Source organism: Varanus komodoensis, unplaced genomic scaffold (assembly GCF_004798865.1).
Source record: "Varanus komodoensis strain SLA01 unplaced genomic scaffold, ASM479886v1 scaffold77, whole genome shotgun sequence".
NCBI classification, from domain to species: Eukaryota; Metazoa; Chordata; class Lepidosauria; order Squamata; family Varanidae; genus Varanus; species Varanus komodoensis.
Window position 1 is genome coordinate 1,437,756 of NW_025336442.1, and position 16,985 is coordinate 1,454,740.

General features: G+C 53.3%; 1 protein-coding gene across 1 annotated transcript in view; it reads left to right on the top strand.

Moving 5' to 3' along the window:
• LHX3 (LIM homeobox 3) overlaps positions 1-12,625 on the top strand; it is a 14,798-nt gene extending 2,173 nt beyond the window's left edge. The window contains exons 2-6 of the mRNA XM_044453054.1: positions 8,423-8,594; positions 9,641-9,843; positions 10,938-11,089; positions 11,412-11,583; positions 12,222-12,625. Of these exons, the coding sequence (XP_044308989.1) occupies positions 8,423-8,594; positions 9,641-9,843; positions 10,938-11,089; positions 11,412-11,583; positions 12,222-12,625 (1,103 nt within the window). The remainder of the gene's footprint in view (positions 1-8,422; positions 8,595-9,640; positions 9,844-10,937; positions 11,090-11,411; positions 11,584-12,221) is intronic.
• The last annotated feature ends 4,360 nt before the right edge of the window (positions 12,626-16,985 follow it).

A 16,985-nucleotide genomic window follows, 5' to 3' on the forward strand; every position in this document is an offset into this window, starting at 1 on the left:
GAGCGCCGAGGAGCGCCGTGCCCTCGATTCCCCGCGAGCGGGCTCTCGGACCGCCTGTGCCCTCGCCCTTTCTCGCCGAGCTGCCCCCCCCGCCCCACAAATCAACTGCCCTCCGCTCCCCGTCCAGACCCCCCATTTGGCAAACGGGCGTGCTTAGGAGGTGGGATCCGCGCGCGACACGCACGCGCGGACTGGAGAGCAGGTGACCTCTTCAGATGTGCGCCTGTGTTTATTCCGCGGACCTGAGCCGTCGCCCCCCGTTTGCAGCGCGTTCATGGGGGTCACCGGCGAGCCCGCGTGGCTCCTCGCAGCTGCCAAGGCTGGTCAACTCGGCCTTCCCGCTGTGTGGGACTGCAATTCCCATCTCCGCAGCGATGACTCAAGGTGCCCAACCAAACCAGGGGAGATGCTAATCGAGGCGTAAGGACAAGGGAAACAGCAAGCGGCTCCCATCATCCGCAGCCGCCTCTCAAGGGGCCGCGGTTCGCCCCTTCCGTTCTTCTCACGAGGACCGTTCGCATCCCCCCGGGGCTGCCTCCCTTCGGGGGCGTCTGTCGATTCGCTTCCTTGGTTCCGACCTCGCCTTTCCACCGGCCGGGGACACCCGCGGCAGCTGAGAAGAACCGACGGGCCGGCCGAAGGAGGAGGCCTGCTTCGACCCAGGTCGACACCCCCACCCTCCACAGCCAGCAGGTCGGCCCCCCTCCGCCCAGAGGGGCCGCCTGGCAAGAGCGAGGGCGAGGCCGACTGGGTTCCACCTCAGAATCGGCCGCTCTGCGCGCCCGGCGCGGGGAGCTGAACGGCCAGGGCGGGCGCACCTGCCCCTGGCCGGAGAAGCCTCGGCGGGTCGCTCCTGAAAGCCAAGCCATGCTATTCCTAGGTATCGACGGGCGTGACGTGTGCATTATTCAGCTGGGTGCTTCTTTTTAGCTCGGGCACCTTTCATTTTTTCGTGTATAATTTTTATTCTTTCCACCTTAGTCTTTTATCTTGAATTTTATTTATCAGATGGTTCTTCGCCATTTAGGCTGGCCTTCCTAGCCCTTCTCATTCGGCAGCTAAGTTCGCGGTGGGGGCTTCCATCCCTGAATGCGCCACGCTCGTGTTCCGCGTCAGAAATGGGACGACCCCCCCCATGTCTTTCCCTCCCTTGTGGCACAGAAGAGCCAAAGGGAGGGGAAACGGTGTAACGCACACTCAGCAAAAAAGGCCCTCGATTAAAAAAAGGGGGGGGACGTGGCGCTTGGGTACTTGGGGAAAGGTCGGCGAAGGCGTGAATGGCGAATCTAGCGCGGTTGCGCCGGTGCGTCGCCCAGGGCGCCGCCGAGGCCAGGAAAGGGTGAAGAACGGAGGCTGGGCGCTCCTCCTCTCCCTGGCGCGGGGACCTGCGTGGCTGGGGGGCTGCACTGTGGCCCCTGCGTGTTCACCTGCGCGCTCTTTCTGGGCCTGTGCTCGTTTAGTGGTGCGCCGGGGTGGGCTTTGACGGGTGCCCTTTGTGCTTTGATTCGGTCTCTGCGCGTGATTCTGCATGTGCCCGTTTATGTTTGACTTTCTCTTTCGCTGCCTTGCGTGTGCTCATACTTGCCCGCTCCCTAAGCCGGTCAGCAGGGAGACCCCAGCGTGTTAGCTCAGAAGTAAGCCCCACTAAGTTCATAGGATTTACTCGCACGCGGGTCTAGGGCTGGATGGACAGCGCCCGCCGCAACCCTTCCGCGGGATTCGTTTCGCTCTGAGCTTTTCGCGCTTCTAATCAGCGCTATTCCTCACGAGGGCTAGAAACATCCAAACACTTAAAGCCGCGATCCTATCTCCGCTTACAAGGGATTTTTAAAAATACTTGGTACTACCAAAATGTCACACAGTAATGTCTTGAAAAATCTATCCTGCCTTTTTGAGACCAACCAAGATGTTTTAAAAAAACTTAAAATCAGTTTTTAAAATCCTCCCAGTCCGAAATAATTGTTAATTATTGAAAACAGCCCCACCCATACGTTGCCTTCGACCTGATGCACCAGCAGGGTTGGAGGCGTGAGGGCCCCCGCACCCCACCGCCGGGGTTCTGGGCCGCTGGGGCCTGGGGTCCCGACCAGCCCGCTCCCCCCCCTTGCCACTCCTCCCGCTGCGCCCTGGCAAATCGGTCCGCGCCGCCTCTCCCGGGCGCGCGCCCTTCAGGCAAATGGGGGGGGGGAGCCGGGGAGGGGCTTGCAGACGCAGCTTGGGAACCGCCACGAGCAGCGGGGGCAGCGGCGCGACCTGGGGGCCCGGCCCGCCACGCGCGTGGCCCGAGGCGCCCTGCTGGTCCCCGAAGGCTCCGGACAGGCGAGGTTTCTCAGAGGCTGGGGCGCAGGGGCACGTTTTCAGAAGTGGAGGGTCCCTCCCCCACGGCGCAGGGGGCGTCCGGGAGTGGGGCCCCCGCCGCTTCCCCCGGCCAGCTGGAGGAAGGGTCCCCTCTCTCGCGGGGGAGCGGCCCTCGGGGGTCCGGGGCGCCCCTCCGCTCCACGCCCCAGGGCAATTAATCGACTCCACCGCGCGCCTCCACTATCAGACGAGGTCCTACCTGGGAGGATTCGCTCCGAAGCGACGGCACTGGCCCTTCCTCCCGGGAAAGCGGGCCCGGAGCTGCCCCCTGGGGACCTGCAAGTCAGTTTCCGCCCCCCGCCGTTAAAACGCGCTGCGCTGCAAACATGCGGTACATTTGTATGCCGCCTTTCCTCCAGCAGCGGACTCACCGAGGCTCGCGAAGATAAGGCGTAGATTAACAACAGGGTCTGATTAAAAATATGCCAAGGAACACATGCTTTAAAAAGCGAAACCAAACACAAGGAAGGAAGAAGCAGGAAAAAACAGAACCCTGTTAAAAATTCCCTTTAGCCCCAAACCAGTTTATCTGTCTGGATACGGAGGGCTTTTGCTTCCTATTAACAAAACCAAACCGGGCTTCCGTGGGTTACTCATGTTATACCCCCCTCAACGGATCCCAGATGCCCAGCTGAGGCAGACTCAGACGCCAGCGAGGAGGCAAATGGCCGGATCAGCACTTATCTCCCAGGAACTGCTTTGCAGATGAAAATCGTATTATTACCATTACTGTGGACTAATAGCTTTCCTAAACATGCAATATTAAAATCAATAGAATATTTTGCATGTATAACTATTGTCATTACTGGATAACAGTAACTTTCCTAACTGGCAGAGTTTAGAAATATTAAAATTAACATAATTTTAACATTATTATTACTATCATAATATGACATTTTCTTTAACTGGTACAGTTTAGGAATACTAAAATTAAATAGAATGATGAAGATGAAGACGATGATGATAAAACACAATAGTGCTTAAATATACGACTATTAGGCATATCCACATTAAACAGAATATTAACTATCAATTTACTACTACTGATAATCAAAAAATAAGCACAGGGTGAAGGAGATATTTAGTGGCGCTGCAGCAAGGCCAGGATGGTTCCCTGGGAAGGAAAAGGGTGCGGTGCCTGATTTCCTTGCAGGCTTTCGACAAGCCCAGGAAACTTCTGTCTTCTGCCTTTGGGGTTTTGGGGCTGAGCTGCTGCTGGGTTTTCATTTGGTTCTTCTCGCAAGTTTTCTTTTAAAGTTGTAACTTTTCTTTTTAGGTCATAAGCCTCTTGGGGGCTTCCAAAGTCAAAAATCCCCCATGGGAGAGCTTCTACCCATGGGCTCAACTTTCCCGGTTGGCCTCCTTGGGTATAAATGTAAGCATGATATAATTGTAAGAATAAATAAAATGGTAAGATGAAGTAATTATACAGCACAACAACCTGGCAGGTAAACTAAGTGTCAGAGGCTGGTTCAAAGTCGCCAGCGAGCATCAGGAGGGACTTGGCACAGGCTCCCCCGCCCCCCACAGTCCCAGTCCCAGTCCCAGTCCCAGCTCAAATGCTGGCCACAAGCGACCAACAGAGGCGTGGGAAAAGAGGCTGCAGGCTTCCGCGTCCTGCGAGGCTCTTCGTCAGGTTGGGTGCTAGAAACCAGGGAGGGGGAAACTGGGATGGGGGAGCGGGAAGAAAGAGCTCCTGGGGCCCAAGATCCTGGTGGTTTTTGTTCTGTCTGTAAAAAAATCCCATGCAGCTGGAGGCCCCCAAGTGTGTGTGTGTGTGTGTGGGGGGGATACTGATCTGGCAGATGATGGGAACTGTGGTCCGACACATTTGGAGGACGCTAGGCTTAGGAAAGTGGCCGTATCTCGTCTCCTTCTGCCCCATCGAACCCAAGAGTCCAACACACTGGCTGCGATGAGCATCTCCTTTTACCCCAGCCGGGGGGTGGGGGCTCCCAGCCTCCTCTTCTGCCCCCGTCCTTCTCATCCTCCTGCTAATTCGTTTGGCCCTCTGACCGCAACCCAGTGAAAACCTGACCTGGTTGTGCCCCAGAATTCATGGGGTTTTTGTGCTGCTGTGATGCCTGGGGGGTTGGCGTCCTGACCGCCGGCCTTTCAAGTGAAGGTAACCTGTTGCCCTTCAGAGGGCTTCTACTTCGACTCCCATCAGTCCTGGGCCGTGGCCAGGAACCCTGGGAGTTGCCAGCCGAAGATTCCGGGGGTCCGCTGGAGCTTCGCCTTTCGGAATTGTTGGCATTCCGTCCATGCACTTTCCCTTGCGCTAGAATGCACCTGTGTTGTTACTGCTTTAATTGTTCGTATGCTATTGTGGACCATCCTGAAGGCTGCTCTGTCTTGGTGGGAAGGTGGCGCACAGATCAAATAAAGCCAGAATAAACAGGCATTTCACTTCATTTATTAGACTTCTGTACTGCCCAATAGCCAATTCACAGGGTGGTTTACAAAGGCTGAAACTTTTGTGAAAACATTCGATTAGGCAAAGATACTGCACACTGCAAAACAGATACATCGAAAACCCAGCTGAATGAATCACCAGTAAGAAAAAAATGGGCCCGAGTTATTAGCACGAATTCACCGGCATTGCTTCTTCTTTCCAGGTCCAGGAAAGCACCTGACCCCCGCAATGCAATTCTTGAAACGAGACAATTGCAATTACTCGTATGCTATTCCGCATGGGTTGTTCTTTGCACGGCTTTTAAAAATTGCTGTTGCAGTTGAAATCATGTTTAATGGTTGTATTTTAAATGGTGATCTTTCATATTCATATGTAATCTGTTTCAGGTGCAAACCTACCTGTGTCTAGGCAAGAAAAGGTCCCACAACCTTCCCCTGGACTTTTAGTTTCTGTCTAAAAAGCATGGCACCCTTGGAAATTTCATTATATTAAAATTAATAAGTCGTATTAATACAATAAATAAATGTGGGACTGGGAATGAGGGACAAGGGGTCAGCTTGCTGTTCTGTATTTGTCGTCCCCGCACCTTTCTGCAAAGCTGGTCAAGCGTGGCCATGGGAATGTGTTCCTTTCATACTAATCCCATCCCACGGAGGTCAAAAAGACTGGCTGTGATGAGGAGATGCAGGACTGCAGACGAACCCCGGGGTGCTCCGCGCCCCGTCGCGCCACAAGTGTGGCGCAGCGGAGGGCCCCCACCCCACCGTCTTCACCCCGAGTCCTTGCCCCGGCAGTGGCCACAATCCTGCCCAGCGGCTCCTGCCCAGCGTCTGTCAGCCGCTGATCCGGCAACCCAACCCGAGCGCTTGCCTGCCTGCTGGCTCTCGGGTTGCCTCGTCGCGAGTGGAACCCACTGATCTGGGCTGACCGAGGTAGTTCCCTCTCTTCCCAGTCTGCCGTTTCCAGTGCCAACTTTTCTTCTAAAAACAACGCAATGCCCATTTTTCTTTTCTTCTTCTTCTTCATCGTCTGGTCAAAACCCAGCGGTGTTGAAGAATAACCCTCGTGGGACGTCATTGTTGCAGGGGGAGTCCCTGGGGATCCTGAGCTGCAGCACGGCATGGGCCGGGTCCGCGGGATCGGGGTGGGGCTCCCAGCGGGCTTCGGAGCCCACCGGGAGAATCCAGGACGGTCCTGAGCCACCTCACGCGGTTCTTGGCAGCTTAAATGGAAAGGAGAAGGGTTCTTGGAAGGGGGAAGCGAGAGGGTTCTAAACAGGCAGGAGCGAAAGTAGGATCTGTACGCAAATCACGCAACACAAAGATGTAAGACGAGCTTTCAGCCCCACTGGGTTTCAGAGTGTAGAGCAAGTCTCTAATAGCTACCTGGGAGTAAGACCCCTTGAATGGAATCGGTCTTACGTTTGAGTAGACATCTTTGTGATTTCATGGTAAAAATTCGTGGTAGTGGGACTTGCTTGTAGGTAAGAGTGAAGGCTGCGATCCGGTGCTGCTGCTTATCATCATCATCATCATCATCATCATCATGTTTATCATCATCAACAACAACAATTATGGATTTATCATCATCACCACCATCATCATTTCTATACCAGTAAATAGCCAAATCTGTCTGGGAAGCACATAACAATTCACAAAATTGCAAACCACAAATAAAGAGCAACATAAACATTCAATATACACATTTTAAGCAATTTAAGCAGCTGCAAACCATATCTGCTCTACTTTGCCTATGAGTAACTTTGGATTTTACTCATGAGCTTTTGTGGACGGTGTTCAGTTCATCAGAGGCATCTGAGAGATTCAATGCTGTTTGCAGCCCACAGAATCTCCCAGGTAGTATTTGGTAGTCCAACATAAAGTAGACCCATTGAAATGACCTAGACTGGACAGTGTCACTTTATCTGTGGCAGAATAAATTTGCTAGTCTTTAAGGTGCCACAATATTCAAGTTTATAATACTGAATATATTTAGTATCTATCTATGGATATCTATCTTGAACAAAATCTGGTATCTTGAACAATGGAGTATAACTAATATTTAACTAAATTAAAAAATATAGATTCTATCTCACAATCGTATGAACTAAAAAATGGATGGGCGATTTGAGATCTCCAGATGTTCACCAAATCAAAATAAGGTTTGTTTTGTTGTTCTTTTGCCATGACACGTATGGTTTATGCCAACGTTAAACACTCACCTCGAACAGAAAAGACATTTTTCCTCCTCCCAAGTGGGGGGAGTTATTAGTCTCCTTTATCTTGTTTTTAAGGGGAAATACAATTTACTAGTTATGTTTGGAAACTTGTTATTTCCAGATGGGTGTCATGACAGAGAAACCTGAAAGCAAGTTTGTAAAGCATGCTGGCATTTCAGTGATGAGATAAAGCAGCGTACTTGGGTCCTGGATGCATGGTCAGGAGGCACTGTTGTATTAATACTTATTAATATATATTTGTAATATTTCTGTGCTGCCTGAAAGAACAGAAGCCCTCTCACATTGGTTTGTATAACAAAAGCCTATCGCAATGATAAAACAGTCCAAGTGAAAAGGAAAACAATCAGCACAGGACGGAGTTAAACGAAATCTCGCCGGGTGAACTCGAGCCTAAAGCAGCAGGGCAGCCGAGCCTCCAGGCGCGGGGAGGAGGCTGGCCGCGCGCGCAAGTGCGCGGGGGCTTCCTGGGCGGGAGGACACGCGTGCCTCTGTCCGCGGGCTCCGAGCGGGCACATGCTGCACGTGAGGAGGCAGGTTAGTTTCCAGGCCACATCCATGGACCCTCCCGCGCGATTCGCCGCCAGGGAGGTCACGGACTGCGAGCTTCTGCGAACTTCCTTAAGAGCAAGTTCCACTGCGCAGGCAAATGAGAATTGCTCCTGAGCACGCGGTCCTGGGAAGGGTAGGTTCCCCTCCTCTTTTTGAGGACTGCTTCAATGTCGTTTAAATTCAGAGCCAGAAAACGCGGTTGCCTCACACTGCGTCTCTATCTCATGGAGAACAGTGAATTCACACAGCGCACCTCCAAGCGGGGATGGCTCGCGAGTAGGGCTGCTTGCGTTCCGGGGCGGACTGGAGCTAGCGCTGAGGCTGGGCATGGCTGGGGGCCTGCTGGAGACCCACGGCACAGCAGCATCCCACCGCCCCTCCTCTTCATCCCCATCGCAACCCGCTCGCTCACCTGCCCAGGGCACGGTGGAGCTCAGAAGCTGGAGGGAGCAGGAGGCGCCTGGCCCCGGCTGTCCTCGCCTGGCAAGTGAGCCAGAGGGAGCTGGGAGCAGGGAGAGCAGCAGCAGCTGGCGGCCACGGCAGAGGGAAGGCAGAGCCCCCGGGAAGGGCCGGCTGCCGGGCTCCCGTCAAGGGCCCCCCAAAACCTGGAGCGGGCACAGATCACGGCCGAGCTCGGAGGCACGGGGAGACTGGAGGGCTGGGTGGCCGAGGACACCGTTGCCCCCGCTAGCGAGAAGGTCCTGGGGCCTTGGCCCCCGGGCCCCTCTCCCCACTCTCTGCGGGCTCCGGGCGCCAGGGCGGCAAGGGGCGGGGGCCTCGCCTCGCGTGGCGTCGCGAGAAGCGGCGAGGCGCCGGCGGGCCCTTCCCAGCCTGACCGCTCTTGGTCGTGTCGCCCCCAGACTTCCCGCTCTGCGCCGGCTGCAACCAGCACATCGCGGACCGCTTCATCCTGAAGGTGCTGGACCGCCACTGGCACAGCAAGTGCCTGAAGTGCCACGACTGCCAGGTGCAGCTGGCCGAGAAATGCTTCAGTCGCGGGGAAAGCGTCTACTGCAAGGAGGACTTCTTCAAGTGAGTTGGCGGAGAGAGGGGGTGCCGCGGGCGCGTCCGGGGTGGCTCATCCGCGCCGGGTTTTGCGGCGCTGCAAGACCCGGGCCCCCCGCGCAGAGCAGCACCACGGACAGTTCCCCGGAGCTCGGGCTGCTCGCGCGGTAGGTCGGGGCGCGACGCCGCGTTCGGAGCGGGGCTGGCCAGGCCGTTCGGCGCAGCGGGACATCGCCTCGGGCGGCAGCGGCAAGGAGGGGGCGACGCGGGGGGAGGCACGCCTGTCCCCCAGGACTGCCTTCCTGCCGCCTCCTGGGCAGCCCACTGCCTTCAGGCGCTGTGGCGGAAGAGGTCTCATCGCCGGCGCTGAAGGAATACCCGCCGGTCGGCCCACCGAGTTTTTGCTCATAGGACCAGAGGTGGCCTCCGTCTCTCCCTCGCCCTCGTCCTGGGGCAGCAAAATTTCCTGGGCCGCCTCTGCTTCTGGGTCTGTGATGCTGAGCTTCTCTCAGCCCCTTTCAGAAAAGCTTTGGGCTGGGATGAATTCCAGCAGTTGGTGGGTCAGAGGCAAAATGAATGCAGCCTAAATACTCGCTTGTTTCTTGATCTCCAGAGAGGCCCTTCATGGTGGGGACAGGGTGAGGAAAGCACACATTACGAAGACAACCCATGACTTGTTGGATCATGAACTCGGAGCTGTTTGTGGTTAACAAACCATGGTTTGTTATCACTACCAGGTTAAGACAACATGAACATCTATGTTTCAGCAACAACCATACGGTTCAGTAACAGTCCACAGTCAACCCTTGATTTCTGGGTTCAGAAAACACGATAACAAACATTTCAGCAACACGTGGTTCAATGGCTACTCGCCTGCAGTCCCTATTCAGCCCTGGAATGTGGGTTACTGTGATGTCTGAAAGCCCTTCAAGAGCCTCTGCTATAGCTGCCCCCGTGCCCCTCACTCAGCCCCGAAGTCCCCTGGTGGTGCAGAGGGTGCCTGCCTGCCTGCCTGCCTGCCTTCCTCCCTCCTTCCCTCTCTCTCTCTCTCTTTCCTGGGCTTCTGCCAACAGGCGGTTTGGGACGAAGTGTGCAGCCTGCCAGCAAGGAATCCCTCCAACCCAAGTTGTGCGACGAGCCCAGGACTTCGTCTACCACCTGCATTGCTTCTCGTGCATTGTGTGCAAGCGGCAACTGGCCACGGGAGATGAATTCTACCTGATGGAAGACAGCCGGCTGGTCTGCAAAGCCGACTACGAAACGGCCAAGCAGAGAGGTGAGTCGCAGGTCGTGCGGGGTGCGGGCACCTCGGCGAGTGAGCTGGGCAGCAGCTACTGCTTCAGACTGCGGATGGCGGCTGATCTGGGTGGGAAGCCTTCCATGTTCGCCGGTGATGCGGTCAGTTTGGAAACGCAGGCACTCAGCGCCAGAGCGTTCCCAGCCATGTCACCTGGCAAGGAGAAGCCGAAAGTGCAGGCAGCGGGATCGACAAAGGAGCCGGTTTTTGATGAAGCGAGCGGGTCATAAGTACCCATTCAAGTCTAAGGCTCTCCCCAGGGAGGGCCGCTCAGGAGGGGACGATCGCAGCCCTAGATAGCTCCGAGGAAAATGTGTTTCCCTCTCTGCTAAGGTCACATGCTGGCTGGAGCAAGCCATCTTTAAAGAGTGTGTGTGTGTACACTTCCTTTTTTTTCCCTTAAATTCTCCTGTGAGAAGAACTTCTTTACGGACTTTTGCTAGAGGCCTTGAATGTCTTCCGAAGAGCTCAAACTGATGTAATTTCATCATTAAGGAGGACAAAAGAAAAAGGGGGTTTAAAATAATGCTACAAGACTCCTTGGACACAATCTGGTGAGGGTGCCTGTTGCCTGAGCTGGGGTCAGCCCCAGGAAGCCACGGAGCTCCCCACAGCAAGATCACGTGATCATGGGGCGGATTGTGGGGTCTTGGAGGTCATCTCGGCCAGTCCCCAGCAGCACCGCAGCAGCACCAACAGGCAGTCGCCCAGCCTCCGTTCAAATACCTCTGGCGCAGGTTTCTTAGCTGCCGCACCAACAGCTGGCTCCTATTTGGCTTGCAAATGGAGGAACTGAAAATGCCAGATGTCAGATAATGTGTTTAAGATGAGCATCGGGCACCCCTCCACACACGCAGTAATTAATCAGTGGATTTTAACTGGCAGAACGCTATCTAAGTCTCATGAAAATGACTCTCATCTCAGATGCCATAATTTTTATGCTTATTCCATTGGCTGCAAAAGCCAAGAGCCTGGATTGGCTGAGGGCTGCTTTAAGGGGTCTGGGTGAATCAGAGTTTTGCTCTCAGGAGCTTCCAGACTTTTTATGCCTTGTTTCCTGGGGTTGTTTGCAGAAGCTGAGTCCACGGCAAAGAGGCCCCGCACGACAATCACAGCCAAGCAGCTGGAAACCTTGAAAAATGCCTACAACAACTCACCCAAGCCAGCCCGGCATGTGAGAGAGCAGCTGTCTTCTGAAACAGGCCTGGATATGAGGGTGGTGCAGGTGAGCGATGGGTGTAGCTGTTGGGGAAGGAGCTCGCAGGAGCACGGGAAACTCCTTATCCTGAGCATCCTTGTGGTCCATCCATCCCAGTATTATTCCTGCAATGCAGATGCCCTACCATGAAGTGATTGCCTTTCCCATAAAAATAAGTTTCTAGTCCTCATGATTCTGAATTGACTAGGAACATAGGAAGCTGCTTTCTACTGAGTCAGGCCATGGGTCCTTCCAGCCTGTCCATGTTGACACTGATCGGCTAAAAAGGTTCCACACTCCTGACTTACAGATTGGTGATTTAAACTAAGCCTTACCTGCTTTTTCCTAGGTTTGGTTCCAGAACAGACGGGCCAAAGAAAAACGCCTGAAGAAAGATGCTGGGAGACAAAGATGGGGACAATACTTTAGAAACATGAAGCGGTCAAGAGGGAGTTCCAAATCTGATAAGGACAGCATCCAGGAAGAAGGCCCCGACAGTGACGCGGAGGTCTCCTTCACCGGTAGGCAACGAAGCCTGGGCCAAGGGGTACACGAGCGGAAGCCAGGGACTCTCCTGGGAATCCAGTCTGTTTCAAAACAGAGGCACAGGGAGATATGTTGGACTATATTTTTCATCATTCCCAGAAAGGGATGGAAGAAAAACACTCGCTCTGTAGGCAGTGGACGCTGCTGGCTCCAGTCAGTGAGACGATGTTTTAGTCTGAAACATATAGGAGCTGTTCTTGGTGCTGTGCCGCGACCCCAAATAGGTTCAGCACTATGGACGGCTCCTGGGGTGGACACCCTGTCCCACTGATGTTGGAGACACCCTGTGGGGATCCTGTGCGGAAGAGCTTGGGGCCTCGCTGATTCCAAAGGTATCAGCATCTTTGGAAGTCAGTGTGGTGTGGTACCTAAAGGGTTGGGCTGGGGCCTTCGGTTGTGGGCTCCACTTGGCTGTGAGCTGCTGGGAGATTTTGGGTTCTGCCCAACCTACCCAAAAAGGTCATTGTGAGGATTAAAGGGAGGGGAGGACCATGTACGCTGTCTTGGCGTCCTGGGAGGAAGAAAGACCAGATTGAAACGTAGCCGCGGGTGAGTCCAGGAGGGCACACCCTCTAATGCATTATTCGGCCTCTTCCCCTCCACCCCACTCCAGATGAGCCTTCAATATCGGAGATCAGCCACTCCAACGGGCTCTACAGCAACCTGGGTGAGAACTCCCCCGCCCTGGGGCGCCAGGCCGGGACGAATGGCAGCTTCTCCCTGGAGCGCAGCAGCATCCCGTCCCAGGACCAGTTCCACGACCTGCGCTCCAGCAGCCCGTACGGGATCCCCCCGTCGCCAGCTCTGCCCAGCCACCAGCCGCTGCTGTCCGGCTTGGTCTACCCTGACAGTGGCTTGGCCATCGTGGGCCAAGGACAGAGCCTGGCTCAGCCGATCAGGGTGCTGGGGGGCAACGGACCCAATTCAGACCTCTCCACGGGGAGCAGCGGGGGCTACCCGGATTTCCCCGCCAGCCCCGCGTCATGGCTAGACGAGGTGGACCATGCTCAGTTTTGATACGGGACCGAGGGACTTGCAGCGGGAAGAGCGTCCACTCCTGCGATAGCGGCTGAGCAGAGAAGACCTTCCTCCCAGGGGAGGGGACGGCGGGATGGACCAGCAGAGACACACTAAATGAGAGACAGCTCACATTTTCTTCCCCACACCCCAAACGAGGAGCCCAAAAGGGCAAGCCGGCCAAGGAAACCGGCATGAGGATCTTTTCAGCCCAGCAGCCGTCCCAGGCATGGCCACCCTTGGCAACCAGAGGACGGACTTACGCCGGATTTCTGCACCAGATGACGCGTACGGTGTTGAGAGTGCGGAGTCTGGTTTTCACCCATCGCCTGCACCTTTTTCATCACTCGGACTCAACTCCGTGACTCCAACTCCCACAGCAGTTTTTCTTGAGAAAATAGAAAAGGGGCCATGATCCCAGGGCAGAGGGGGCAGGATCCCCAGGCCCAGTCCATTAGCCAAGGGTCCTCAGGTGTTGCTCGGAGGGGTCCGCGGCTTTCGTGCTGGGTTGGGCCCAACCCCCTGTGCCTTTGGCCTTGCCCACCACCTTTGGCACCACCTGCCATCACTGGGAATTCGCCCCAAGGCTGTCTCTGGAAAGGGATTCGGCTGCGGAGCTGCACGGATACTGCAGGGAAACAAAGGCGACCTGTTTCACCAGGCGATATTTGAGCAACGCCGTTTCTGACAGCCAAACAGACAGCAGGGAACCTTCCCTTTGGTTCTGTCTTTTAAAAAGAAGCTGAAGAAGCAGGTGCAGTCACAGGAAAAGAGGGAAGTTGGGTTTCTTTCGTAATAGCAGGGAAAATGTCAGGCAAAGATCTAGATTGCTAAACGCAAGGGATTCGAGGATCTTTGTTTTCTCCTTGTCTAAGGCAGCCCCTGCATTCACTTGTAAGCAGTCTCATTTCTGTCACCCTGTGGATGAGATGCCTCCACGATGCACTGGGTTCTCTTTTTAAGAAACTACTGACTGTTTTTAGGCCTCCAGAGGTGGGGACGTGTCAGGTGCCCCTGTATTTTTCTGTTACTGGTTCCTGGGCAGGCGGAACATGTTGCAATTTGCTGGGAGACAGAATTGTCCACACCAGCTCCCTTCTTTGTTCTTGTTTTACAACAGTGCAATGCTGGGAATGGAGAGGGACGGGCCATGCCCGTACATGTTGATTGGCAGGGCTACCAACCAATAGGCAATCTCTAAATGATCATGGACTTGGTGTTCATTAATAATCTCTGTTAATCCATTGCTGTTCAAACAGGGATACTGAACCAAAGCACCCCCCTGAGACCTACCTGGCCTGCCTGGATTTCTGGTTTGGCCCCCTGGGACTCTGTGCATGGCCCATGTCCCCGTTCCGTGGCCCCTCCCCTTTCTCCAATGACTGATCCTTTGGCGGCAGAGGGGCTTTAAACTAAGGCGGGTTGCATAACTCGGCATCCTGGTGCTTGAAGGTGGGCCATGAGAGCTCCTCCAGCCTTCGGCAGGGCTCTCAGGCAGCAAGAGGCTCACTCTTCTGTTTAGTCCATTTCTTAATCTGTTATAGCTCAATTAATTCATAATTAACAAACTAGCCAACAGCCCCCCTGCATCATTCGAAAGAGGAAGGCACAGCTCATTTTCAATGGCTTTCACCTTTTCCAGTTTTGATAAATACTTGTATGAAAAGTAATTTTTAAAACATGGTTTGCAGCCCAATTAATTGGGGCATCTTTTAAATCTAGCTTAATGGAAAGGACATTTCCCCCTCCCTTGGTGTCGTGGGGAGAGACACAGTAACTCAGTTGCCCATTCCCTCACAATTGAATTGCAAAGCCTTCTTTCATGGCTCCATCTTTTCTGTCTGATTGCCAAATACTTCCTCATTCATAGTAGTTTTGCCCAAGTCTTCTTCTTCTAACTGGAACTCCTTTAAGTCCCACCTCAACATTTTTCTGTTGGAGCAGAATCCAGCCTTACTTCAAACAGCCACGATCATCCCCTTCTATGCATTTTGAAGCAGATCATCATGAAAGCAGATTTGAAAAAAGCAAAACTATATATATACATACATATATATATATATATATATCATAACCTGTAACTAAATATTAACTGTAGGTTATGTGTATGTCTGGTGTTTCTTTCTCTCTAATCAAATACCATGAAGACTTTCAATAAATTTGTCAGCTAAAGATTTATGAGGTCTTTTGCTAAATTTGCACAAACACCATCAATGTGGGAAATGTGTTTTGATGAAAAGCTCTAGAACCATACCCTTGTGAACCATTTCCAAGGCAGTGCTAATGTTTCAGACCTTAATTTGTTCAAATATGAAAGGCAAAGAACAAAGCAGTGGGACATTGCACGGAGCATCTACTCTTTATGCAACCCTAAATATGCTTTCTCGGAATGCACAGATTGTGTTCCATCTGCCTTTTGTGGATTGCCTGGCATTTTATGTACCGAAAATGGCTTATTGATGGAATGGAATTTATTTAGGGATGCAGGAGGACTTCATTCCACTTGCACAAGTGACTATCACCACAAGTGTGCATCAGTGCTAAAGTATATTAGTGCACAGACAAAACGGCCCCCCCAAAGGCGGTGGTGGTGGTTGTTGTTGTTTTTAAGGCACTGGAAATCCATGCACAACTTGGAAAAAGCAGACCTGGTGCAGAGTGAGCAGGTTGGTGTGATAGAAATATGTGGACTTCACCAACATCCCTACTTGGAAGTAAACCCATGGACTTCAGTGGGGTTTCTCTCTGCACAGACATGCACGGGAACGCTCTGCAAGACCACATCCCAGCAAGATCGCCATTCTGCACAAAGCCGCCATTCTGGAGCAGGTTCCCACCCTCCCCAGTGGTTGCCGGGGGAATGTTGGGAATCGTGCCCCTCTTTCCCTTTAAACATGCATAGGATTGGACCTTAAGTCTCTCCTTTTTTCTCTTGCAATACAAAGGATTGTACTCTGACGTTCATGCTACAATCCTAAATATTTTTCCTAAGTTGTAAAACCTATTGAAAACCTATTCTGTGGCCTGATTCACCCAGAATGTTTAACCCATGGCTTGGGTTCGGGAATTCTGGATCACCGTGATGGATGAACACAGCTGGGTTAACAAACCATGGTTTGTTATCCCCAAGCAACTCAGAAAGAGAACTCATGGTTAGTTCCGGCTTCTTTAAACCAAAGCTTGTCCTGTGCAAACACAGAACCTTTGGTGGTTTTGCCAGGCTGCAGAGAGCGGAGCAAGTCCACTGGGCATCCTAGGAGCAAAGTCCCACATTTGGGAGCTGCTGGACGGGTTCAGAGTGCGCAGCACGCTTTCTATGGAGGCTTTTTTATCATTGTCGGTCTGTCATGAGACAAGTTGTGGCATTTCACCATGGTGAATTCGGTCCTTAGAAACCACAAGAGGAAGCTCCAGTTTGTTTCCTGGGCTCTCCATCCCACCCTGGCCTGACATGCCCTCTGAACTCAGGATTGTGGTTTCCATAGTCCAGCTATGCAACTACCAGGGATTCCCCCAGAAAGAGCATTGGCTGACTGGGGGAGCAGCTCCAGCCCCCCAGCCTCCATGTGTGGACCGATGATGAGGAGGTAGGCACACAGGCAGAGAGCAATGCACCTTGGGACTGAGTTTCAGGCACAGTGGCTGATGGGATACATGCCAAGAGCGGGAGGACTGAGCAGGGAGGAAGGAATCCATGATAGTGTAAGAAACCGCTTCATTGCCTGTTGGGTAGGTTATGGTAAAAATCCACTCACCATGGTAGCTGTGCAGGTAGAGCTGATCACGCTGTGTGAATGCAGCCAGGGACACAATGAACCATAGGTTAGATGAAACCTCTGGGGTGTCCATGTGGCCTTCTGGGGCTCCCAAAATGGCTAGCCCCCTGCCCTTTCTCCATCAGCCATGCTCCAACCAGCACTCAATTGGCAATTTCCAGGCTTCCGCCTTAATTAAATGCATGAATGGTCTTTCCTGAGTTCCTGGAAGAGCTTTAAAGCCACAAGTTGCTAGAATGGTGGGAATGTGGCCCCTTTCGTTGGCCTGCCCTTCCTGCCTCCAGAGCACCCACTGCCAGGGGACATTTCCCCAGAACTGACACCAACCCTTTGACAGATGGTGTTTCCCCATTCCTGGTTTAAAACCAAGCCAAAAAGCAAAGGCCCAAGAGTGAGCATCACATGCCACGTCAAAAGCCCTCCAGGTCAGCAACCAGTTCCTGCCTCACAGTCCCCTTGGAACAGGTGATGGCCTAAACTGCAAACATGTAGCTCGAAAGTCGAAGCTGGTATGTTTGCAATTCCTGGAGGCAGAACCTTCTGCAGAACAGCAACATCCCCAAAATTTAAGCCCTGACTCTGTT